The following is a 27,455-nucleotide window of genomic DNA, read 5'->3' on the forward strand; positions in this document are numbered from 1 at the left end:
TGCTAAAAGTATGTACATTTATGTTCATAAGGGATATCAATCTGTAATTTTTTGTTGAAATGTATCTTTTCAATTTTAGTATAAATACTTTTTTCTGCCCCCACCTCTCTTTTCTTCTGTACGTCAATTGCATGTGCATAGACTGCCTGAATTTATCCCATGGTTTACTTTTGCACCTTTAATATTGTTAGGCCCTTTTTCCCTGTGTTTTTCACTTTAGTTTTTATTGCTATGTATTGAAGTTCAGAAGTCTTTTATTTCTCAATGTCACATATGTTGTTCATCCCATCCAGTGTATTTTTCATGCCTAGATGTCTGATTTACATGTGTTTTATATCTTTGTATTCTTTTTTTTTTTTTTGGTCTTAAAAATACCTCTGTATTACACCTCCCCTCTGAGTCATAAAAACAAACTCCTTCTCTAATACATTTTATGTTTGACATATTTATACTTTTATGACTCAATCCAATTTTATTTATTTATATACACATACATATGCATATGTGTTTATATATGTGTATGTATGTCTCATTTTTATACACACACATACATTTATTTACACACAGAAACTTCTAATCTTCATCTATCCTTTCCAAACTCAAATCCAGTCTGCAGAATTTCCAAGGGGATTTCCACCTCAACGCACAAAAAAATACACTCACTGCTTAACTGTACATAATAAAATTGCCAGTGCGGTTAAGTGAGCCATGTTTCAGAGTAGAGGTATGTACATATTTTTTTTTATTTTTTTTGTTATTATTTTTTTTTAATATGAGATTTATTGTCAAATTGGTTTCCATACAACACCCAGTGCTCATCCCAACTGGTGCCCTCCTCAATACCCATCACCCCCCCTCCCCATCAACCCTCAGTTTGTTCTAGGTTTGTTTTTTTTTTAATTTTTTTTTTCAACGTTTATTTATTTTTGGGACAGAGAGAGACAGAGCATGAACGGGGGAGGGGCAGAGAGAGAGGGAGACACAGAATCGGAAACAGGCTCCAGGCTCTGAACCATCAGCCCAGAGCCCGACGCAGGGCTCGAACTCACGGACCGCGAGATCGTGACCTGACCTGAAGTCGGACGCTTAACCGACTGCGCCACCCAGGCGCCCCCTAGGTTTTTAAGAGTCTCTTATGTTTTGGCTCCCTCCCTCTATAACCTCTTTTTTTTTTTTTTTTTTTTTACTCTTTAATCCCCATCCCCTATTTCCCCCACCCTCCACCCACCTCTTCTCTGGTAACCATCAGTTGTCCTCTAGAGTTAAGAGTCTCTTTCTTGGTTTGTCTCTCTCCTTATCTTTTTTTTCCCTTTGCTCCTCTGTTTCTTAACTATCACGTATGAGTGAGGTCATATGTTATTTCTCTTTCTCTGACTTATTTCACTTAGCGGAACACTCTCCAGCTCCACCCATGTTGTTGTAAATGGCAAGATAGCATTGGTTTTTTTATGGCTGAATAATTTAGTAGGACAATTCCTGGATTGTAGGGTAGGTCTATTTTTAACTTTTTGAGGAACTTCCAGACTGTTTTCCACAATAACTCCAGCAGTTCGCATTCCCATCAATAGTGCAAAAGGGTTTCTTTTTCTACACATCTTCGCCAACACTCGTTGTTTCTTACGTTTTCCATTTTAGCCATTCCGACAGGTGTGAGGTGATATCTCACTGTAGTTTTGAGTCCGTTTCCCTGACGATGAGGGGTGTTCAGCATCGTTTTATGTGTCTGTTGGCCATCTGGATGTCTTCTTTGGAGAAATGTCTGTTCGTGACTTCTGTGCATTTTTTAGTTAGGTTATTTGTCTTGTGGGTGTTGAGTTGTATCGTTTCTTTATGTATTTTGGATACTAATGCTTCATTGGATATGTAATTTCCAAATATCTTCTCCCATTCAGTAGGTTGTCTTGTTGATTATTTCCTTCATCGTATAGAAACATTTTACCCTGATGTAGTTCCAGTAATTTATTTTTGCTATTACTTCTCTTGCCTCAGGCTTTCCTCTATTGTTTTTAAACATGTCAGATTTTTATGAAAATGTCTCAATGTCCTTGTCAGTGAGTTATATCATCTGTGTTACCTCTGTGCTTGTTTCCACTGCTGGACTTTATAACTCTCATTATAGGTTATGTTTCCTGCTTTACATGCCTGGAAATATTTGACCGGATGACAGACATCATTAATTTTACCTTGACTGGGATGGGGTATTTTCTTTGTGCTTTATTAAACGCCTTAGAAACAATTTGACTCTTTCAATCTTGATGTAAGGTTGTCAGTTGCATTAATCCTTTAATCTCTGGGTAATTTTGTTTGACTTCTGAGGGCTCACTGAATCTATATCCTTCTGAGCAGTCCACTGATATCCCATATGTTATGTTTTTTTAGTCTGGCTGATAGGGACATAAGCTATTATTTCTGTGTGAGTTTTGGGTTTGAGCTTTCAGCTTGTTCTTTTCCAGTGATTCTCAGGCCTCGTGGTGTTTTGTTTTGTTTTGTTTTGTTTTGTGTTTTGTTTTGTTTTCTTTTGTTTTGTTCTGTGGTTTTTGTTTTTGCAAGGATGAACTTACTGGTTCTCTGCTAAAGTCAGGAGGATCCTTTGAGACCTCCAGAGCCTCTCTCTGTGCAATTCTCTCCTTTCATTTCAGGTTTCTTCCCTCCTATATTCTCACAGGAAAATCCTAGCTCACTTGGCCTTCCCAAACGTCTTGTGCTTATTCTTCTAATACTCTGATTCCTATCCAACTGAAAGACATTATATGTATGCTCCAACACAGAGGCTCTTTAAAAAAAGATCTGATTGTAACAGTTCCAAGAACCACAACAGGCCGAGTCAAAGGTAGAGTCCTGGCTTGCTCCAACCCTGTTCTCCACACCTCACAAGTGCATTGTACAAATGCCTTTCAAAAAAGAAGAGGAACCAGGGATATTTCCTCCTCTCCTTCCAAGGTAATAAAAAAATAAAAGAAGCTTTTATAACTGTCACAATGCTGCTTTTTATCAAGGCCATCAGCTTCACAATACATTGCCTTATTTATTGTTTCCTTTTTTCTGGCGTGAGGTAGAGGGTCCTGTTGGCACATCCAACAACAGGGTAAGAGCCTGCGTATGTGTTTCTTTACATATAAGCAGACCGGTTGTTGCCATTACATTGTTTCCAAGGTGTCTCTTGCAGTCAGTTCTTAAAATGGGGAAATTTATTTTTACTCTGTATATGTTTGAAACATGTCTCTGTTCAAGGCTTTGGTTTCTCAGATGGTAGGGGCACTGTTTGCACAAGGTCCCAAATTTTGCAAAAGAGAAGGTAAGCAATACGTAGCCATAGAAACATGATGCAGTAAAGCCCGTGGGTGATGGAGACCAGAGGATTGGGGTTTCTCAGATGGATAAAATCAGGATCCTTATGTAGAACTGTCATGACAGCTCTAGGCTAAGTCACATGGACCGGAAAAAGCTGAAAGCCTCAGACTTTTTTGACCGGCACATAGTGATAGAGTTAATACACGGCACATCCTTACCTTTCATGTTACAGACAAGGAAAATAAAGTTGAGATTAAAAAAAAAGGACTTGTCCAAGTTCACCTACTTAGTACTTAGGTTCTTCAGGGTCAATGTTCTTTCAGTAATATCTGGCCACCACTTTTTATTAGCATGGGAAACTTGAAGTAAGCAAAGCCCTCTCAAACTCACTTTTCTCATCTATAAAATGGGACAATAGCACCTACCTTAAAGAGTTGCTGTGTGTGGTTAAAAGAGCTTCCGTAGGTAATATGTATCAGGCAATGCCTGCCACGGACTAGATGCCTAAAAAATTCTTTTTGAACCAATGCTTTACTCTTAGCAGTCAGATTTGCTCACGCTTTTATTAGAAAAAAAAAAAATCTATTGAGCAAAAACTCTGTGCCAGGTTCTGTGCAAAGCTATTTAGGCAGGAATGGCACTCAAAGTTCAAAAGTAAAGATGATCAGTACCCAAGTTATATAACGAAAGAAGCAAATGCTGTTGTGATGGTTATTAACGTAAGGGTTTTTTTGTGTTTTAAATTTTAAGCTAGATATACAATGAATTTTTAAATATCAAAAAGAATGTGTTAATATTTCAACCAGAGCTTTTGAGAATTCAAACAGAAAAAACGTCATATCTTTATCTTCCTTACTCTTGATTCTTATTTAGTATTTCTGACCAAGTCTGACAGTTTTGCCTCTATCCATTCATTTCTTCTTAGATTGTGATAGCATTTTTATCTGGCACATTACATCCCAGAATTGAAACTCTATTTCCTAACATCTCCTGCAACTTTGTGTAGCCATGTGACTGAGTTCTGGCTAATGAATGGTAAAAATAGAAGTTTTTAATTTTATAAAGACCAATTTTAAAAACTTATCTGCCACAGTTTTCCAAAATAACAGATTTTCTCTTGTGTTTTCCTCTAGCAAGTTCATAGTGTTCGGTTTCACATTGGGGTCTGTGATGTATACTGAGTTATCTTTCATAAATGGTACAAAATATAGGTCAAAGTTCATATTCTTGCATATGGATATCTACTTGTTTGAGTACCATTCATGAAGAAGACTATCCTTTCTCCATTGAATTGTGTTTGCATCTTTGTTGAAAATCAGTTGCTAGTGTGTGTGGGTTTCTTTCTAGACATTCTACTTCCTTCTATGGATGTATTCATCTGTCTTGATGTTAGAACCACATTCTCTTGATGATTGTAGTTCCTCCTGAAACCAGGTAGAGTGTGTCCTCCAACTTGGTTTTTCTTTTCAGAGATATTTTGGCTTCCCTAAGTCCTTTGCATTTCCATGTGGATTTTAGAATCAGATTGTCAATTAAAAAAAAAAAAGTTTGTTGAGTGTGACAATCATGGAATTTTCTTCCCATTGAAATGTAATTAAGAATGAGTGTTACCAATGTAAATAATAATTGATACCTTTTGTGTTTGTTATGATAACCAAATAATAATTCATTATTTCATTCTATTTCCATATGTTGCCAAGATCTACATAATTGTTATAGATTAAAATGTATACCTTTCACCTATTACTACGTAGTTCTGCCTGAGCACGTTTCTGTATTTCGAGCTGGTCCTAGTCTACCGCAAAGAAATAATACATAGAAGGATGTGTAGTGTGGAGCTGGTACTTAACAAAAATTCATTTCCTCCTGGATTTTCTCTTTTTCTATAGATGATATTCCTGTAGAAATTGAGCCAGCAGATCCTAAGATTGCCTCTCTATTTAACGTCCCTGTGGTTTTATTCTTTTGAGCGCCAAGTGTATAATTGGATTAAGGGTATAATAATAAGAACACAAATGCACTAATTTCTTATCAATGATGGGCACCAGCTAGACTATATGAAGTTCCATTTCTTACCCAACACTATCATAAACCCAATATTCCTAGCCAGTTTTCCTCATAGCTACAAAACAATGATAATTAACGTTCATCAAGCAACATTGAGGAAAAATACTGCAGCGTTTTCTGAATCATCAAAGGAATCAAATTCCCTTCAGTTAAGTTAAATAGTAATCAGTCCCCTGCTTTCTTTAAGATTGGTGAACGCTTTAGCCCTAACTAGCAGTTTGATTTTTTTTAAAAAATTACAACATCCTTGATTTGGGGTAAACTTCTGCTTACAGCTATAATGGAATAACAGGCATCAGATGGACTCATCACCTCCAATGGCAGAAAAACTGAGCAAACTATCTGAAGCACTAATAGCTATATACTGGACAATAGCAGCTCAGGATAGTAAACTCTTGGAGAAAGAAAGAAACAAACAAGTTAAGTCCTGTGGTTATTCTGGCTCGCTGCCTAGGAACAGCATCAGGGACACAGCTCAAGGAGTGGGAACCCCCCAAAAGCCCGACAGACCCTCTTGGCTGGTCCTGCCCCTCTGAGTCCTCAAACCCAGCCAGTCTGCATCAAAGCGCAAGCCAGAGTCAGGCATTCCCTTGAGTTATTGGAAGAAGTGACACTCCAGTCACAGAGCCAATTAAAGCTGAGCATCGTCTAAGAGGGCAAGTGGAGACAAGGCTGTGCATCTCCTGAAGAAATGATTTTCCAGAATAGACCAGCAAGGGCAGAGTGATATTGAAACACAAAGAACTGACACCGTGTGCCTGGAAGATGTCAAAGTGACTATCTTGAGAGATCAATCCTCTGCTAATTCCTTAAGGACAAGTAACTCTTATATTTACATCACATCATCCAATGAAACCTTAGCACAGGGGGCATATATAGTTGCCGATATGAACCAAATAGGAAGATATATTAAGCCTTCATCCCAGGACGTGGATGGCAAAGTCTTAGTCACTCTTAATAAAACCTGAGGTTGGAGAAACCCTTGAGACCTTGTAGGTAGATATATAAACTGGATAAAATGTGACCTTATTGCAGACTTGATTACAGTGTTCAGAATGACAAATCAGTTAAGAAGTTCCCTGATTATTAAAGAATAAAACAATTCCTCCCTGGATTTGCCACACACAGCCCCAGTAGCACAAAGGGTAGAAAGTACAAAAATATAAGAACATTTTCAGTGGGGGGAAGAAATGGAAAAGGAGACATTTTATTTGACTTTGACGTATGCCAGTTGAGAGAAACTAACTCAGAGAGTGTTGCTTACAAAATCAAGCTTGGGGTCCAGCCTGGTGCATTTCTGACTCGACCACAGATTAACTGATCTTGACTAGTTATTAAGCTTCTCAAAACCTCAATTTACTCATTTGAAAAGTGAGGGCAAAAGGAACATCCAATCTCACAGAGCTGTGGGGAAGTTTATATTAGATCGCATGCTCTTAGTAGAGAGCCAATAAATAGAAATAATCATTCAACCACCCATCAAATAGCAAGGTTCTTCTATTTCTGCATCAAACTCTGGTTCACATTCTGGATCAAGATTCCAAAAAAGCCACAATGGTTGTTATAACCATTGAGTCCTACAACTTTATAAATAACAGTGGGTCCTCAGGTACCTTTCGGAACGTGTGTGAAAATCAGTGATATTAAACATTTGAGTCAATGCATTAGCAATTCCTGTGAGCTCACCTAAGAATTTGGAGCTTCATTTTACGGATAGGGGCATTTGAAGCTCAAAGAGGATAGGCACTGTGTCTCAGCCTCTGGTGTGTGAGTCACTGTCCTTGGGTTCAACTCTCAGCTCCTACAACTACCAGTGTATGACCTTGGGCACATAAATTTAAATTCATCTGCAAACTGGAGATAAAGCTAGGCTCTCTATTCCTGGACTGCTGGGAAGTTAAAATGAAGTATTTCATATAAAGCTGTAGAACAGCACTGGGCACGTGGCAAGGACTTCATAAATATCAGCCATTGTCATTGTTATCTTATTCCCAGTGCCATGGCTGTCCTTCCTTCTAGAGCAGCAGTTCCCAGCGTGCAGTTATCTGCATCAGCAGCACCAACATCACCTGGGCGCTGGTTAGAAAGTTTAAAAAAATAAAAAATAACAAATAAGGCAAATTTTTAGCCCCATACTGGTTCTCTCGAATGAGACATTCTGGGGTAGGACCAGCAATCTGAGTACCAAGAACCCTACAGGTGCTAAAGTTTGAGGATCATTTTGATAAAGGGAATTTTGAGCATCTTCCTAGATACCTTCATTTTTCTACCTGTGAATGGGATGAGGCAGTGGCTGTAGAGCCCTCATCCATGTACCTACTTTAACATATGGATTGAGAAGCTTCTGTAGGTCCTGTGTCCGCACCCCTCTCCAGACATGCCAATGTGTACAAGATCTTGATTTATAGTTGGAGAAATTCTCTGATATAATGTCATAGTTATCATATACTTGCCCAGATTCATGACAATTGATACTTTGCTTCTATTTACCTACCGTATTGGGCTTTATGTTACATCAATCAATAAGACTGAGGAGAAGAGAGAATATATAACACAAATTCATTAATTAATATTTCCCATTCTTCCATTCCTCCTGACAATGTTTCCCAAAGGCACAGGCTTTAAATACTCTTTCTGGTCTTCCAGGAGGATGGAGAAACACACATATTATTCCACTGAAAATGCCCTCTGGACCTATAAGAAAGATCTCACCTGCAGTCAAGTATAAAGAAGAGATGTATATCATCAAACTAGAAAGTACAACACAATGGTGGAGGTTTTTTGCCCCCCCCCAATTTTTTTAATTAAAAAATTGATTTAAAAGTGGGTTGGGAGTAGGGGCGCCTGGGTGGCTCAGTTGGTTGGGTGTCTGACTTCGGCTCAGGTTATGATCTCACGGTTTGTGAGTTCGAGCCCTGCGTCGGGCTCTGTGCTAACAGCTTGGAGCCTGGAGTCTGCTTTGGATTCTGTGTCTCCCTCTTTCTCTGCATCGCCCCCCCCCCCACCACTCTGCTCATGCTCTGTCTCTCTCTATCTTTCAATGATGAATAAATGTTAAAAATTTTTTTTAAAAATCAATTGGGTCTAAAAACTTTAAATGAACAGATAGAAAGAAGGCAGAAGTCTTACTATCAGACAACCTTGAAAGATATCCGAAGGAAAAACCATCTCAAAATTCAAGACAGACCTGATTTTCAGTCCCATCTCCAGCACCAAAATCTTTGTCACTTTGAGCAAGTCAATTGTCCATTCTGCTCTCCAGGATCGCTAACTAGAGGAAGAGGGATTCTTACACTGGCTATTAGCTATTGTCAAAGTTTTAAGGAACTAATGAAGTTATAAATATAGCAGGATATCAAAATACCATCAGGAGGCACGATTTTATTAGCTATTTCAGGAATTTAGACAATAAGAAAGGTTTGTATGCCGTAGATTTGGAGTCAAACTTAGGCCCAAATTCTGGGTTCATCCCTAAGAAACTATGTTAGCTTGTAAGTTCTTCGATGTCTCTCAGCCTTATTTTTCACAATATTCCAACACCCATTTCACGGAGCTGTTACAATGTTTGATGTTACTTAGATGGCCTAGAGTTAATTGTGTGAGGCTCAGAGTGGATACTCACTGAAGATTAGGTATTATTGAAATGCATTAAATAGAATACTTAAGGCAAGGAAGGCAGAACAGAAAACTAATACTATGGTCCCATTTGTAACAACCTCAGTCTCCTACCCTCAGGAGTAGATTACTTATCATGGACACGGACATGAACTTGAGAATGTAAAGAAAGACTTGATTTCTTAATACTTAAAAATGTCCTCACTTCCTGTGAGGCAGGAAGTGTCCCTGCTTAACAGTAACATCTTCCCAGAAAAAAAAAAGACTAAGAAATGTGAAAAAGTCCAAGACATCAATCTTGGGGAACAATGAACAGGTGACTCTGGGCCAGTTCTTTAAGCTTTTGAAGCCCACTTTCCTTCCTGTTAAATAGATGCCCTGCCTGCCTCCAAAGTCAGTTGCGCAGGTCACATATAATAACGCGTTTATTTTTTTTAGGTTTATTTATTCATTTTGAGAGAGAGAGAGAGGGAGCAGGGGAGGGACAGAGAGAGAGTGACAGAGAATCCCAGGCAAGCTCTTCACTGTCAGCACAGAGCCCAATGCGGGGCTCAATCCAATGAACGGTGAGATCATGACCTGAACCAAAATCGAGAGTCAGACATTCAACTGACTGAACCACCCGGGCACCCCAATATAATCATGTGTTTATAAGCTCTCAGGATACTGTCGAAAATCCTGATGTTATTGGGTTGTTGTTGTTATGGTGATGATGGCCGTGGTGGTGGATACTGTTATTTTGGCCATTGCATTAAGAATTCTAGAAACATAAGACAGACAACATTCTAGCACTGTTTATAAATTATTCAAGAAGCCACAGCTGGGGGCGCCTGGGTGGCGCAGTCGGTTAAGCGTCCGACTTCAGCCAGGTCACGATCTCGCGGTCCGTGAGTTCGAGCCCCGCGTCGGGCTCTGGGCTGATGGCTCAGAGCCTGGAGCCTGTTTCCGATTCTGTGTCTCCCTCTCTCTCTGCCCCTCCCCCGTTCATGCTCTGTCTCTCTCTGTCCCAAAAATAAATAAACGTTGAAAAAAAAATTTAAAAAAAAAAAAAAAAAGGAAGCCACAGCTGATCTCTATGGGCTATCACAATTAGGAGCCATAAGTCCTTTCGATACAAAACAGATTATGTATATATTAATAGAAGAAAAGATAAATGAAAGTCGCAACATGTGTTCGTAAGTGAATAAGGTAGGCCTGCAAGCCTACTGGAATCACAGGCTCTGTGGGATGGAAGGAGGAGTGTGGTTGATTACAAACAATGTAATTTTTCAGCATTTTTCACTCTTCAGTTATCCACATCCCTTGCAGTAAGAGTTTGCAATTCCTCCTATTGAAGATGCAGAGTCATTTCCCTACCCCTTCACTCTTGACTGGCTTTGTGTCTTATTTTGTTCGATGAGATGCAGTGAAGACTCCAATTTTAAGAATAGGGCCCAAGAGGCCATGAGTTTCTTGGTCTACTGGATCCCTCCTACTGTTATATAAACAAATCCTAGCTAGCCTGCTAGAGTATTAAAGACCTCATGGAAGGCACACGTTTGTCTTAGCCAGGACCATCATCAACCAGACTACAGCCAATCACTCCCAAACATATGATAGTTTTCAGCCCAGGTTAGCAAAGCCACTTGCACCCAGATCAGCTGACTGCAGACACATGAGGGAGCCCAACCAAGACTGAAGGAACGATTCGGCTGCCCTCTAGACAATGTGAAAAATAATACAGACTTACTGTTTTAAGCCATTGAGTTTTGAGATGGTTTGTTACATAGCAACTACTAACTGATACAGGAACTTAGAAACTGTAATCCAATCTCCCACATGATGTTGGAACCCTGTCTCCAACATACCTGCCAAATGCTTACCTGGACTTTGTTAGATCGTGACTAGAAACCTGTCTTTTTTGATGTATGGACCCTCTCCTGCCATAGATCATTCTGTCTCTGGGCAGTTCTGACTGCTGCAAGGCTTTCCTTTATGTTGAACAAGGTTGGTACCATTAGATTTCTATCCCTGGATTTAGTCTTCCCCTTACGCTTGCCCCAGAGAGGTGGACTCGTTCATCTCCATTTCACCTAACTGAAAGAATTCTCAATTCAGATTACAACTAGAAATGTTTTGAGTCAGCCCCGTCTCCCGAGAGGATGAGAAAAGTTTGCTTTGCTGGGCCTGTTTTCACTTTATTCCGCTTGGTCTGGTTTCCGCCGTGAAAGGAAAATTAAAACATTCCAGAAAGTGTTTCCTTCACTATTGAAGCCAAGAGATGTGAGAATCTTCAGAACTAAATCTGTCCTGGTGAAATGAAGGGAGGCAGCTTCCTCTGGATCAGAAATGAAGAGCCAGTAAAGACAATTAGTGAGTATAAACTGACTCTATGGACCTTTGAGAGGTGAGCAGGCCATCTAGACTGCTAAGGTCTTCATTGGGCTGTTTTATGGGCCAAGGAGAGAGGAGATGCATCCAAGGGTAGGAACTTCTGCTGGCCCATCTGGTGACCATTTCCTAAGCTATGTTAACCAAGGCAGCACCTTTGTAGACTTGGCCTTATCGACCAATCTCTCCAGTGTTCCTGTTCTCTGAGTTGAGTTCTGGACATCTCCTCATTCTGGTATCTGGAATGGAGAATTTCTCATCCTCTGAATTAATTTCCCCATTCATTCGTTTTTATGTTACCTATGGCAAGCCACTTGGCTTCTCCAATTATTCAGATCCCTCTTTTGTTAAGTAAGGGTCATTAGTACTAATTCATGAAAATGCAGTAAATATTAAGTGTGATACTATAGGTAAATCTAACAAAAAGCAATAGATATTCAATATCTGAAAACTGATGTTGGGATCAGCATTAGAATTATTGCTAATAATGATAGTATAGAGATTAACCTTTTGCAGATAAATCAAAGCTGTATATAATCCCAAAGCTTTCAGTGTTGATTTTTCCTTTTTATAAAAGGCTCATATATCTAAGACTGCCTCAACACTGAGCTTATTTGAGTCTCAATGAATTTAGTGGATGAAGGGCATACATGGAAAATGGCAGCCTCCTCTAAAGACTTGCATATTCAGACATGCTCGAAGACAGCTCGAGGACTAACGGAGCCCTGGGAGGGAGCTATTTGCCGAAGGACCAAGAGGCATCATGGAATATAATCTGTCTGGAGAGAAAAGAGAGACGGAACACGTGCGTCTGCTCCAAGGCAACAGGACAGGGACAAGGGATCGTGGTGACTCTGAAGCCAGCTCAGGAAATATTTTTAAATGTCTCACATCCTTGCTGTCATGAACGGACTCCTGGTTTTATAAAAAAAAGAATAAAAAAAAGAATTGCGATTAAATAAAGCAACCAACATGGACCGCTGGAAGAACAAATAACAGGGGCACAGTCACCAGTTTCTAGAGAAAGGGTGCGTTCAGCAGAAGTGGGTTTTCTCTGTACTCCTGGCCATGTCCCTGGTAATGCAAGTATGTGATTTCTACTAGTCTTTCGGCTTTACCGAGATATAATTGTGGTGATCATTTTGCAGCACATAAATGTATCAAAATGATATATTATACATCTTAGACTCACGCAGTGTTACCTGTGTATTGATCATCTCTTTACACGTCTCAGGTGATTACATGAAAACAGAGACCTTATCAATAGTGTAAATGAATACTGTAACTTTTAAATTAAATTTTTCCTGATTATATGAATGACATACGTGCTTTATGAAATTGTAAGAATAAAGAAAAGTATAAATAAGTTGGCTGGCATTTTTAAATTCACTTTTAACATTAACACGAAATTCTTCTATGTAAACAGGATACAGGAGACTTCCAGAATTATGGTACAATGACCAGTAAAACTTAAAGTAAAAAAAAAAAACTTTATTTTCAGTAGAATTTCACAAATAGTAACATCCACATGCCAAAAATATTGAGCACTTGCTGCAAGATAAAGAAAAAACTAGATTGGATTAAAGACAGTGTCAACATGGCCAATAATTTGCCACATCTCAAAGAACAAGATGCTTAGGAATTATGAACAGGGACCCACACAATCCTGAGAGAAGCTCTGTATCATTCCCTTCATGGAAAATATGACAGCCCCAAGTGGTAGAGTGGGAGATGAAGAAAAATCAGGGACTTGAGGAAAAATACCACAGTCCAAAAGATTCTGAAAATGGATAACTAGGAGAAAAAGGAGGAACCTTTCACATGCTTAAATTAATTTTTTCAAGAGTCAAGAGGACTTTGAATCTTTAAGAAGAGATCTTAGGGGCACCTGGTTGTCTCAGTTGGTTAAGCGTCCATCTTTGACTCAGGTCATGATCTCGTGGTCTGTGAGTTCGAGCCCTATGTCAGGCTCTGTGCTGACAGCTCAGAGCCTGCTTCAGATTCTGTGTCTCCCTCTCTCTCTGCCCCTCCCCCACTCGCTCTCTCTCTTCCTCTCTCAAAAATAAATAAAACATTTTTTAAAATGAAAAATAAATTAAAAATAGAAAGAGAGCTTGCAGTCATGAAAAGAAAATAATTTCATTTCAGGAAAGACTACAGGAAGTGAAAAGCACATTTATCATAGTAAAAGGACAGTGGGATCAGTACACATTCGTTGGGACTAAAAGAGAGAACAAGTCACAAATTGCGGCCAAATTCAATTGTGGCCAATTGAAGCCAACATAGGACACAAATTACACAAAAGGCAGAAGAAAGTTTATAACTTTAATGAGATAATAACAACAATGATAAAGAACTTCCCCAGCTCAGGGAAAAATATGAAGCTTGCAAATGAAAACTACATACCAGGCAATGTTAATGAAATAACACCAATCCCATAACATAACTTGTCCTGATTCTTTTTAATGTCCAGCTATACATAAGAAAAATGTCCTTCAACCCCCTAGGGGGGAAAGAACAACACAAAACAGTGTCTCTACAGAGGAGCACAGGTTAATTTGATCTCAGAAGTCACCTCTACCAGAAGCGAACTTTTCTAAGTTTGATGCAGTCTTCAGCCCTCCTTTAATCACGCATCGTTTCCAGTCACCCGGCTTCCCTCTCAGTGAATTGTTAGAGCTTGGAGGACCCAGGATGTGTCAAAGAGTGTGAAAAGAGTGTACAAAAGTAGTCGATACGCACAGCCAAACAGGACGCATTTTCCTCTTCAGTGGGTTCTCTGAAGACTGGGAGAAGTAGAAACGTAGACAAAGATAAAACCAAGGGTGGAAAGCAGGAAGATATGCCCAGGTTGCAAATGGAACCCAGAGTACTGGTGTCTAATCAGATGGAGGCTGGGAGTGAGAAGGTTGAAGGAAAACCCTGGCACAGACAATGCCTGAGATGCATTCAAAAATAGATGTAGGATGGATGGATGGATGGATGGAGAAAGAAAGAAAGAAAGAAAGAAGGTGTGAAGGTTAATCAGACAACAAGGGGATGGGGAAGGGAGGGCAGCCCACACAGAGGACCAAGCCTGAGTACCACTGGAGGTTGTGCTCAAAGGAACAAGCACAGTTTGACGATTCTTACTCATGCCCAGAATTTGCCAAAACTCCCTAAACTTCTACATCCTCATCTACGAAACAAAGACAATGCTAGGACTATTGTGAAAATAAACTAATGTAACCTTCTAAGACTAGTGCCTGGCACTCAGCGAGTATTTGTTGCTCTTACGGTGATGATGGGGGTCCTCTTTTCATCTCCATCATCAACATCTTCCTCCTCATCCTCACCATCCAGTCTGGTAGATGTGGAGAGTTATATTTTATTTCCCCTGTTGCCACTTCCGGCTTGAATGTAAGCAGCTTGATCTACTTCTCTGTGCCACAATTTCCGTCTTACAAAAATAAAGCTAATCGTGTCTACCTCGTGAAATTCGTAGAGAAATTCAGTGACATCATAAGTGTAAAGTACCCGACACATAGAAGGGGGTTACAAGAACACCTGTCCTTTCAAGTACAAAACACACAAAAGCACAAAGATCCAAGTACAAATACACTCAAGAGTTCGTCGGAACACTATGTCTAAAGAACCAAGATATTCCTAGGATTCTACCCAACGTCTTCAAATGGTCTGTCTCTACAAGCTTCCTCCTCTCTGTGATTCTTCTCAGTTTCATTCCTTAATTCTAAAAGTTGAGCACAAGAAACTCCCGGTTTTTCCAACTCACCAGGACCTTTCTCCCCTTGGCCTTCATGTTGGTGATGACCTGTTGTAGCATAGCCCCATAATTCCCTGGGATCCCAGGACTGGACGAGGCTCCTCTCCTCAGGCCCAACAGGCCCTTATACCTCCATCACAACCTTTACAGCTGTTTGTGATCGTCCGATTGATTACTGGCATGCCACATTGGACTAAAGACGGCGGTGACAGGGTAAAGGCTGTTTTGTTCACCAGCACAGTCCCCAGAACGCAGAATATTGTCACCAAATAGTAGGTTCTCCACAAACTTTTGTACAGTAAATAATTAAACAAAAGCACTCCCGTTGAGTATATTCTCTGGATCAGAGTAAAATTGAATTCAAAAAGAGTAAATTATTTTTTTTTACCAATGTGTACGTCTGTAAATTCATCATAAACACCTATTCAAGTCATTCGACTCAAGGTTGTAGAATTGTTTTAATGGTCACGTTCAAACTCCACTGAATTTGTGATTTCTTGGGTTTTCTGTGAGTGTTTCTGTAAAGGCAGGTTTTGATGTTAGGTTTTCTTTAATTTTTATTAACAGTTACTAAGTTTTATTAACTATGTACACTTCCGCAACATTCTACATGTTATTGATACTCGTGTTGAAATGTTCCTTTAAATGATATAAGTTATTTTAAGATATGTCCCTACACTAAATTAATTTTCATCATATTAACAAAACCATATTAACAAAATCAACTTTTATAGAACTATGAGGTTAAAATCTGAAAGGCTTACTATTAAAAGTAATGTCAGAGAGCCACATAGCATTGTCCGTACATTTTCCCCTCCGTAGCTTTTATTTACTTTTTTCTTTAATAATAATCATCTTTCCCTTGCATTTTGGTAGAACCACTCAAGTTTGCCGGGCACATTTTGTGTGCCATTGTCATCTAGCCTCTTTCCTACCTCCAATAGGGATTTTAGCTCTGCTGGTGAATTGTTGCTGTCTTTCAGCCCTTCCCGGTCTCTCTTAGCTCTCTTGTCTTCCCAGCCTGCTGTCTTTGCATGTCAACTAGCTGTCTGCTTAAGCCTTCCTCCTCCAGTTTTACAGAGGTCATCCCTTCCTGCATTCTTTCAAAGCATTTAGTTCCCCAACACTTTCCTCTAATTGTTGTAAAATATAGATATATATTGGTAGGTGCAAAGATCTCCTGGGTGTTCAGGATTTTTTTTTTTAACCAGTTCTACAGTAGATTTCATGTTTACTTTCCACTTTATTCACTTTCAAGTGCGATGAGATTTGTCTATACTGTGTTGCCGTACTATGTATCTATACACTAAGCGTTTGCCAGCCCTGGCTTCCAGGCACTGTTCATTTGGGTGACGGTTAAATGCCATTCTCAAAGAAGGAATGGAGATATTGCAACTCAAAAACCACCAGTAGGTCTGCTCAAGAGAGATTGCAGTTTTTCCTATGTTCACTATGCCGTTCATTGTCCTTTGAACCGATGGACTACCGTGGGGGCAAAAATCACAAAATAACCTGCTGACAGATCTCTTTTTCTGTTCCCATTCAGGAGTCTTTCCATGAAGCGTTTCACCTTCCAAATACTGCATATCCAAATACTGTGTATTATGGACAATTGTCTTTTTGTTTTTCAGCCATAGTTGTTTTTTAGTATTTGTTTGTTTGTATGGGGATGGGTGTAGTCTAAGAACAAAGCAAAGTGGAGCACATTACTGTCTCCTAGGCTCTCTTGAGGTATTGAAAACACCATGAAGAACACAATAGACATAACCTCTGCCCTCCTGGAGCCCATAATTTACCCAAGATCCAGTTATTAAACACGTACAAGTATGACATGTTCCACATGTACTAGAGAGAGCTAACTGTAGACAAAGAAGAACAAAATAGAAACACTGGGAATAGAAGCTTCATGGTGACTGCTTTTGACAGAATATTCCACATAAGACAGAGCTCCTTTTCTGTTGGTTTAAACTTTTTATTTCAGGGACACAGACCATAAACTAAAGAATTTTCTATGATTTTTTTTTCCAGAATGAATGGTAAATTTGATTTGGTTCTATGGACGACAGAGGCACTTGTTAAAAAATGTTTTTCTATTATATTAATCTCTGGTAATCTGTCAAAAGTGATTTGGATTCCTGTAATTTTTAGTGGCTTTAAAATTTGATGCTGTTGACACATTTTATCTTTTTAAAATGCATTTTCATAGATATTTTTAGTGAAAAATTGGAAATAACTTCAGCAAGGAGTGTGAGCTAGAACCCATTTTAAAATTAAAGTGAGAAGTCATTTCAAGAGATGTTTAAGAGGCACATTCTACAGGGACTGGTGATAGATTAAATTGAGAGAGGGAGCCGTTTCACAAGACTCGGTTTTCGGCAAACAAATAGGTGAATGTGAGCCCTAGGAGGAAGCCTGGAGGCCAAAAGTCAAGTGTGGAAGACCCCAAAGCATGTATTCCCTTCACATGTTGAGTCTTGAAATAGGTCAAAAGATAACCCAAGTGAATAAAATTTTGCTCTGGGTGGCATGACTTAACACTCTTGAAAATAACAACAATGACTGTGTTTCTCCTATACCTTCCAAGGGTCTCTCGCATCACCCATTTTTCCTTAACCACAATCTTGCTCCCATACAATCCCATTCGCCTCGAATTCTGATGTGCTTTATTAATTTGGAAGAAGCTGGTTAGTTTCCCAACATGATAAAATGGGGGCTTTAATAAGGAAGGGACGTGACAGCCAAGCAAGGTGCACCACGAAGGGCCCTGGGACTTCCATCTACTTCTCACCCCACCCCTCCTCTCCTTCCCTTTCACTTCCCAGAATCTCATCTCTTGCCACCCCTAACTATGAGTGCCTCCTTACTGGTCTCTCATAATCTTGGTTTACTCCTTTCTAATCCATTCCTCATCACCTATGAGATTTGTGCATTTGTTTCTCCTAAAGCAGAATAAAGAGGTCAAGGCTTGGTTCTCGCCTTAACCATCGGGGGAATCACAACCTTCCCCACAGAGTTTCTGTATAAAATGGGAAAAATTAGATTGCCTTGCCTTGCATCCTCCATGATAGAAAAGAGTAAAGGAGACAAAATATGTGAAGGTAAACACAAGTTCTACACCCGTGATGGTACATCGCACTAGTTAGGGTAACACTGGCAGAGTGTAAGAGAAGCTCTGGTGTCTTAATAGCTTATCAAAGTAAGATTTCTTTTTCCCTCCAGCAGGTAGGATTTACAGTGGTCCAGGGTCCCTGGCTTCTTTCTACCCAGCCTTCCCCAGTGCCTCATAATTCTTCACTCTGCCAGCAAACAAGAAAAAGGACTGGAAGAATCACCCATGGGAAGCTTTTAAGGGCGAGGATTGCCAATCGTGTATATCACTTCCAAGCACATCCAGTTGGCTAGAACTCAGTCACGTGGTCATACTTAACTAGAGGGTTGGGAAATCTTGTTTAGCTGTTTATATAGGATGAGAAAGAAACGGACTTTGGTGAACACACCGCAATTTGTGATTTCTTGACGTTTCTATAACTCTACTGGATGAAGGGGGTACCAATGTAATAAATATCTTTCTTAAAGAAAGTCAGTCATTGGGATGAACCAGACATACAAGTAACCAACTAGAACTTAAGATAAAATAAATGCTAAGTTTTAGGTCCAAAGTGCTAATGACTTGTAGTACACCAGAAATTACTAAGAGCCTACTAAGTGCCACAGCCTTTTCTGTGTACTTATTTTCTTTTAGGCACCATCCTTCTATTTACAGAAGAGAAATACTCAGGTTCAGTTAAGCTGGACTCGTCACCAAGCTCCAAATGACTATATGTAATGGTGATCTGCACTCAAGCCCAAGATGAAGGAGGAATTGATTTTGCCCGGTTATTTGAGGGAAGAATGTTTGACAGAAGAAACATTTCAAAGTGGTCCTCAAGGAGAAGCCCATAACTGACGGGGTGAAAATTTTAAAGAGCAAGTCAGAACTTGTTACTCCCAGCTTAAAAAACCACTAATGCCTCCATCACACTTGGACTACAATCCAAACTCCTCCTTGCATTGACTTGCAAAGTCTGTATCTGGTTGGTGACCATCCCTATGACCTCATTGTGGCCCACGTGCCCCAAGTCATCACCATCCTAACCCACTGTCTATTCCTCCGATGTGTCAAGAGTACCTTAGGGCCTTTGAAATAGCTATTTCCTTTGCCTTGAGTGCTCCTGGTCTAGACTTTCATGGGTCTCCGAGAGTCTTTTCCTGACACTTCACTGTTCTCTATTCTCCGTCATAATTCCCTTCCCAACATTTATCATTATCTGATATCTTTCTCTCTCTTTCTCTCCCTCTCTCTCCCTCTCCCTACTTCTTCCCTCCCTCCCTCCCTCCCTTCCTTCTTCTTTCCACTCTCTCCCATCAGCATGCCAGCCCCTTGAAAACATGAAGCTTCCCTACTCTCTTCACTGCCAAATCAAAACAATATGGCTCAGAAATTACTTGTCGAATAAATGCGTCCTATTTTGACAGGTTGAGAAATGGGGAGAATAAAGATATTAGAGACTGGGGGTAGCTTCAAGAGCCAAGGCAAGTTATATGTCAGCCTAAGGGGTCATGCACTTTCATACCTCACCTTTTTCTCTTAAATCTGACTATGACATATTCTCCTGTTTTATAAGATCCAGGGAGTCTGTTTGTGGAATATAACATGCTGTTGGTGGAAGATTGTGTACAATCTTGTTCTTTCGAAAAGACTTAATGATGGTTGGGATGCTCCCACAAAGGGCAAAGCCCAGCAGAGGCTGTTGTACAATTCCAGACTAAAAGTATGGGGATTGCTCTGCCTTGAAATATTAAGTTGAGAAGAGGTAGAAACAAAATCTGAAGCAGTGTGGAGAAAGGAAACATAGTTTTATTCAGCTAAACCCAACATCCTATCCTCAGGCTCCTTTAAAGCTAGAAAGAGGGCACATTTAGGACAAATAAAATATCATAACCCTTCATTGGCGTAACACTAGGTTTATACGATGCTTTTTTCTTTCATATTTCTTCAAAATCTGCACACAACATCTGTATGGTGGGTATAATTATTCCTATTCCATAAATTGAGTATATCAGGGTTCTGACGGGCAGTTTGCCTAAATTCCTTGAGGAAAATAATCCTGTCTAACTCATTCTTTTTGTGTTGTTTGTAAAGTTAAAAAGGGGGGGGAGGGGAGAGGAAAAAGAAAGAAAAATAAAGGTCTATGGAATTGAATTGGATAAAACTCAGATGAATCAGAAATAGGTTTCCTAAGAATGCCTTGCCACTGGGTACCCATTTCTTCATCATTAAAGGTGAGGAGAAATAATTCACTTTTTTTTTTTGCCCTGAAGTCCAAAACGCCCTCAGCCCTGAAAAAATAATGAACAGAGTGAACTCAGAAATTTAAATTGCAACCAAAAAGATGTCAATGTCTCTAAACTGAGCCTGGAGGAAATTGGTCTTAGAAGGAAAAAGATTGAGAGCTCCTTGTTTCAACATCTTGGCAAGATGACGGAATAACATAAGATCTTTTTCCTCAAATCAACCCTGTAAAATCAAAACAAGGAGAGGGAAGCAGCAAACCCAAAACTGTTAGTTTCGGTTCTGGCCAAGGCTGAGTAAGCACGCTCTGTCCTGTCTCTCCCGCTCCACGCAATGAACAACCCCGGACAGAATGCATGGAGTAGCGATCTGAAGAATATTTATAAAAATAAAATAAAAGCGGTAGCAGGCAGATTGGGGAAGGAAAGCAGAACTCGAAATAACACCAAGCCAGTGATGACTTTCCTCTTTTTCCTCCTCCAGTATTTCTGAGCCTGGATTCAAAGACAGTCTGAAACCCGTAAGTGTGCACCAGATGTGAGCTCTGTATTAGTTTGCTAGAACTATCAGAGCACAGTACCACACCCTGGGTGCCTTAAGAAAAAAGACAGAAATGTATTATCTCACAGTTCCGGAGGATAGAAGTTCAAACTCAAGGTGTAAGCACTGCCAGTTCCTCCTGAGGGTCGTGAGGGAAGGATTTACTTCAAGCCTCTCTTTAGCTTGCAGATGGCTGTCTCCTTCCATCAGCTTCCCTTTATATGTACTGACATCCAAGCTTCCCTGTTTATAAGGGCATCAGCCACACTGGATTAGGGGATCGTCCTAGTCCAGTGTGGCTGAGCTACTTACATCTGCAATGATCCCATTTCCAAATAAAGTCATGTTCTGACGTGCAAGTGTTAGGATGTCAACATATGAATTGAGGGTGGGGGTACGATTCAACGTGCACAAAGATTAAAAATAATAATAATGATAACCTTCTCTTTCTGGTCCAAGGAAGAGATAGGAAAGAGGGTTCCTATGGGTCAGAGAGAATAGTAGAGTCTCCTGGTTTTGTTTTGGTTTTGGTTTTCCTTCTCTCCCAACACAGTCTCCAGGCAATCCCATGACATTAGTAGTGGGGGGACTGGCAGAGGAAGGCTTACTGACCAGGAAACCATTGCACTAAGGGAGTGGGAGGTGTTCCTTCTTACCATTCCATATACCCTGGTTCTTTGGCCCCTGATGTCTCAGTATGAGGAAGTACATGGCAAAGCTGGGAACTTACAGTGTCCTTTCCTAGACAGAAAACAAAGGTGGGACTGTGGTGGACTGGATCAATGAATGGGATGGATTTGGGGAGCCAGAATGTGTCTGGAAAATAACCAAAGGGAAATAAAGGGGTGCCATAAAAGGTATGAACCCTTGAACTCTTGGGCTCACCTTCAAGCTGTGCATTCATGGAGCTTGGTCTTAAACTGCATACAAAAGACTTTGAGAATTGAACAATGGGGTAAATCCTCACCCAGCTCCCAGACTGGCCACTCCATGATACACACATGGGACAAATCTAAGTGGTCCTTCAAAGGCTTTGAAAATTAATCCTACACTTGGAGCCGCAGCCCAGAGAAAAGGACAGTAGGAATTTGTGACCTTGAACTAGGACAATTCCTTGCTGAAACAAATAAAAAATATTCCCTATAGGATTTAAATGAGATTTAGGCCCTTGCAATATTCAAAATGTCCAAGATATAATCCAAAATTATAAACATGAAGAATGAAGAAACTATAATATCTTGTAAGGAAAAAAAAAGTCAACTGTAGATGTTAACCCTGAGGTGATAGAGATGTTGGAATTCTTACAGACAGAAGATTTCCGAGCTGTTAATTTAACCATGCTCCACAAAGTAAGGGTAACCACTTTTGAAATAAAAGAAAGAACATGTAATTAGATAAATAGAAGTTATAACAAAGGATCAGATGAAAAATAATACTTTTCACTGAATGGCTCAGTAGCAAATTAGAGATGATAGAGAAAAAGTCAGTAAACTTCATGCTACCATCAGTAAAATCAATAAAAATTATCGAGTTTGAACAACAGAGAAGGAAAATAATTGAAAAAGAAAAAGAGCTTAGGACTGTTAAGATCAAAAAGGCTAAGCTCCAGATGGAAAAGAGAAAAAATACGAGGAAGAAAAATATTTTAAAGAGATAACAGCTAATATCTTCCCAAATGTGGCCAAAGACTTAAAGTTAAGTAATAATTGTAACATTGCATTATTTTTTATCGTTGTTGCTCTTGTTACAGACATCTATTGAGCACTTTGTTCCAGGGATCTGTTTTAAGTTCTTTACATACTTATTTAGTCATCAAGGAGTAACACATAGAAGTTCTCACCCAAGATCACAGAGGTATTAAGTGGTAAAGACAAGAAACATATCCAAGAAGTATGTGTCCAAAGAACAAGGTCTTAGCCACAATGTGACACACTCTACGGCTCATCTAGTGGGTGGATCTCTCCTCCTCTGCATTTAGATTCTTAATGGCAGTTACTTTGTTGTGCTGTACTGTTATTTTGTTTTTCAATTACATGCTCTTGGTGTGGTGTCTAATATACGGATGCTTAAAAAATTTGAGGGAAGGGAAGCACCTGGGTGGCTCAGTCGGTTAAGCATCCAACTATTGGTTTGGGCTCAGGTCATGACCTCACGGTTTCATGGGTGTGAGCCCCGCATCAGGCTCTGAGCTGGCACCATGGAATCTGCTTGGGAGTCTCCCTCTCTCCCCACCCCTCCCCAGCTTGTGCTGTTTTTGTCTCTCTCAAAATAAATAAGTAAACTTTTTTTTTAAGTTGAGGGGGAAAAGGATAAATACCTATACTACAGGGTTGTCTTAGTTTTTTTTGGGCTGCTATAACAAAATACAATACACCATATGCCTTGTAAACAGTATCATGGAGGTTGAAGTCCAAGATCAGTGCCAGTGTGGTTGGTTGAAGGCTCTTTTCTGATTGGAGACTTCTCATTGTGCTCTTGTGTGGCAGAAGGGGAAAGGGAGCTCTCTGGGGACTCTTTTATAAGGGAACTAATCTTGTTCATGAGGCCCCTGCCCTCATGATTTCATCATTTCCTGAAGTTTCCACCTCATAATACCACCACATTGGGTGTTAGCATTTCAGCTTATGAATTTAAGGTGGGGAGGGGGCTCATAAACATTCAGACCATAGCCAGGGTGAAAGTTGGTTTTTTTATGATTTACGATCTAATAAGATTGTAAATTTCTTAATGGAAGATACTCTGCTGATATTCTTATATTCCAAAGTATCTAATATGCTTCTGGTACATATAGTTGCTTAATTTAAACAATTTTGTGGTTTAACGAAATAGGCATAAGACTCCATAATTGCCACACACACACACACACACACACACACACACAAAACAATGTTATAAGAAGATGTTCTGTTTCTACCTCTAACTAGTTTCCTAATCTTGGGAAAGTCACTTAATCTTTGAAGCCATGGCATCTTTTCGTAAACCAAGGAGAAAGCATTTCAATGCCCAACTAGAGTATATTGTGAAGAGTGCTGAGGTCACGTATGTGCAAATGCTTCGGAGAGCACGACGCAAATGACTTTTCCTTTGATTTAACTCATTGCAAGGGAGACAGGAATAAGTGAAGCAAACTAGATAAGGAGCTTCACTGGCTAGGAGAGGGCGTAGTGACTAATTCCAGCTGGGAGCATTGAAGGGTTGTGGGTAAAGAGTCAAACAAGTTGGGAAGGAGTTGCTTAAAGGAAAGGAGGCCAAGGCCAGAGTTACAGAGAGCTGCGTCCTTGCAAGGCGAGCTCCCACTTCAGGAACTTATTTCTGACCTCCTCTTCTCCCCGGAGCTTGGAAGAGATATGATCTCAGGGAACATGCTCAAAATGACTGCAACCATTTGGAACGCTTTGTAATCACGAGAGAGAGAACAGCACACAGATGAAAAGCAGGAGACGAGGGAGGTTTTGAGATGAGCAGACTTTTTACAAAACATCTTTCTTTTTTAATTTTGGTGATTGGTGCGGTGGGGAGGGGGGTTCTTTTCCTAACCGAACCAAACTAGTTTCTATCCAGTTGTTGGGAAACTAGCAGATGTGTGCACACACATCTAACCCATCTGTGCACTTCAGGATGAGTAAGAATACCTTGAGGAACTTATGTAAGGAGAAAAAAAAATGGATTCCTAGGCTACATCCCCAGGGCCACTGATGCAGAGCTTACCTAGAGTTGGACCACGGTTCTTCACTTTAACACACAAGCAGGTGCTCCAGATGTAGGCAGTTCATTCTCACCAAGGAAAGATCGAAGATCGGGTCCATGCCAAAGCTGAGAGCACAGTATTTTGCACTCAAAGCAGCTCCAACATTGCTCAGACTCCCCTCCAAGAACAGCAGCTTGGGGATATGGACAGAGTGGGAGATTTGGAATCCACATTGGACTTTTCCAGACTGCTTTATTTTAGTCTTTGCATTTTCTTCTGCTCAGAAGCAAGAGTTTAAAAAACCAGACCAGGCCCCAGAGCCACCCACACGCGGCCCAGCCGTGGTCAACCCCACCCTGTTCTTCGACATCGCCGAGGACGGCGAGCCCTTGGGCCACGTCTCCTTTGAGCCATTTGCAGAGTTCCAAAGACAGCAGAAAAAAATTCATGCTCTGAGCACTGGGGAGAAAGAATCTGGTTATAAAGTTTCTTGCTTTCACAGGATTATTCCAGGATTCATATACCCAAGTGGTAACTTCACACGCCATAATGGCACTGGTGGTAAACCCATCTCTGGGGAGAAATCTGAGGTGAGAATTTCATCCTGAAGCATAGGGGTCTTGGCACCTTGTCCATGGTAAATGCTGGGTCTCACACAAATGGTTCCCAGTTTGTCATCTGCACTGCCAAGACGGGCTGGTTGGATGGCAAGCAGGTGGTCTTTGGCCAGGTGACAGAGGGCATTAATATTGTGACAGCCATGGAGTGCCCTGGATCCAGGAATGGCAAGACCAGTGAGAAGATCACCATTGCTGACTGTGGACAAATCTAATAAGTTTGACTTGTGTTTCATCTTAACTACCAGATCGTTCCTTCTGTAGCGCGGGGGAGCACCCCTTCACCCCCCATCTGCTAGGAACATCCTATCATCTTTGTGCCTCACTGCAGTCCTATGGGTCCCGTGTTTTCCTTGCTCCTCTCCAAGTCTAGCTGGATTGCAGAGTTGGGTTTATGGCTATAAAATAAAAACTAAACAACAAAACCAGATCTCATTAGCCAATGTTTACTTTAACCTTAGTTAAGACCTGGCCACTGTATCACCCAGTCCAGGAAACAAAGCCATGGTGGACTTTCGAAAACAAGCTGAGGACAGAGTTTTGTTTTAATACCAAGCCAAATTCGATATGCAACACTCTCTTTTGTGATTCAACACCCCCCCCCCCGCCAAAAGAGAGGAAGAAACAATCAAGAACTAAACAAATAAAATGAAAATTACCTCCCTTTTATACTTTGGTGATGAAAAATGTTTCAAAGCCCTCAGAACACTCACAGAAATGATAATTACCTTCTGTTTTCCTGGGGTAAGCATGGGGACAGTTGGATTGTAATAGTCTCATCAGAGTTGTATAAACGGCAGCGTAAGCGATAAAAGTTGCTGAACATCTGGGCTCTGTCTACCCTTTAAAGGGTTTGTGAGCATCAGATAAAGAAGACGTTAGATGTTTTTATTTCAGGCCTTAGGGCAGTAGCATGGGCCCATAATGAAGTTATTTCGAGTTTGAATTTCTGGAAGTCACCTGTGAAAACTACTCTCAAAGCAGCCCATGGCCTAAAGTGAAGGATGTATCCAACTAAATCACATCTTTCCAGGGAAAACTAATTTCTTGGTGCAAGCTCTCTTTACTCTGTTTGTCCTTGTGGAGACAACACTAATACCTGGGAACATTTGCCTTGGGCCAAGGAGTGTGCTGGGATTGTACAAGTGTCATGTAATTTCATGCGCCCTACAAACGTGTGGGGCTGAAATTACTATCTTTTATGGATGAGAGAACCACGACTCAAAGGGGCAACATAACTTGCTTAATAGCAAAGAGATAGCAAATTGTAAGGGAATGCTGAATTGCCTGATTCGTGCCCCAACTGCAAAATTCCACTTCCTCATCACTCTGCTGGGAAGTCTTTAGAACCCTGCCCGCCTCAATCTGAGAGGACAGGGCTTTTGTCCCCCATTGTGGCATGTGTGCAACTAAAAGGGCCACAGTCTGGAAGATGTCATAATTTGGGATTCATTTAACTGTTCCTACCAGTGGGCTGTACGTTGGAGAGAAGGAAACACATCCGATGACATAACTTCTGGCAAAAGACATAACAGAGTACAGGTTCTGTTTCCAACATTTACTACCGATGCTTACCAGGGACAAGTTTTCCCCTGCTGGTGTCTTGTATTTTTGACCCACAGTTGTCTCATCTGTAAATGGGGATAATAATCCTCCTCTAACGTCACTGTATGGTTTAAGTGAAAACATGTGAATGCATCTAGAATACACCTGCTACTTTGCACATGTTCCACAAGTAGTTTCCCACCTACTTTCCTTTTTTAATTTTTTTTTTTTTTTTGAGACAGAGAGAGACAGAGCAGGAACGGGGGAGGAGCAGAGAGAGAGGGAGACACAGAATCCGAAGCAGGCTCCAGGCTCTGAGCTGTCGGCACAGAGCCCGACGCGGGGCTCGAACTCACGGACCGCGAGATCGTGACCTGAGCTGAAGTCGGACGCTTAACCGACTGAGCCACCCAGGCGCCCCTCCCACCTACTTTCCTTATGGCCATAGTGTCGGGCGTGCTAGGGCCACTGAGGACACTGAAATACAGTATAGTCTGATAAGAAACATGTCACTCGTTCATTCATTCATTCATTCACACATTGAATAAATATTTACTGAGTTCTGTATGTGCCAGGCACTTTTGCAGGTACTACGCAGGTAACAAAGATAAAGACAGACAAAAAACC

At 40.5% G+C, this 27,455-nt stretch overlaps 1 protein-coding gene across 1 annotated transcript in view; it reads left to right on the forward strand.

The window, feature by feature from the left end:
• The window catches only part of LOC123586608 (peptidyl-prolyl cis-trans isomerase A-like), a 34,198-nt gene extending 8,700 nt beyond the window's left edge, over window positions 1-25,498 (forward strand). Inside the window, 2 exon segments of the mRNA XM_045455829.1 lie at window positions 24,951-25,254; window positions 25,257-25,498. Coding sequence (XP_045311785.1) covers window positions 24,951-25,254; window positions 25,257-25,498 — 546 coding nt within the window.
• The last annotated feature ends 1,957 nt before the right edge of the window (window positions 25,499-27,455 follow it).

Source organism: Leopardus geoffroyi, chromosome C3 (assembly GCF_018350155.1).
Source record: "Leopardus geoffroyi isolate Oge1 chromosome C3, O.geoffroyi_Oge1_pat1.0, whole genome shotgun sequence".
Classification (NCBI taxonomy): domain Eukaryota; kingdom Metazoa; phylum Chordata; class Mammalia; order Carnivora; family Felidae; genus Leopardus; species Leopardus geoffroyi.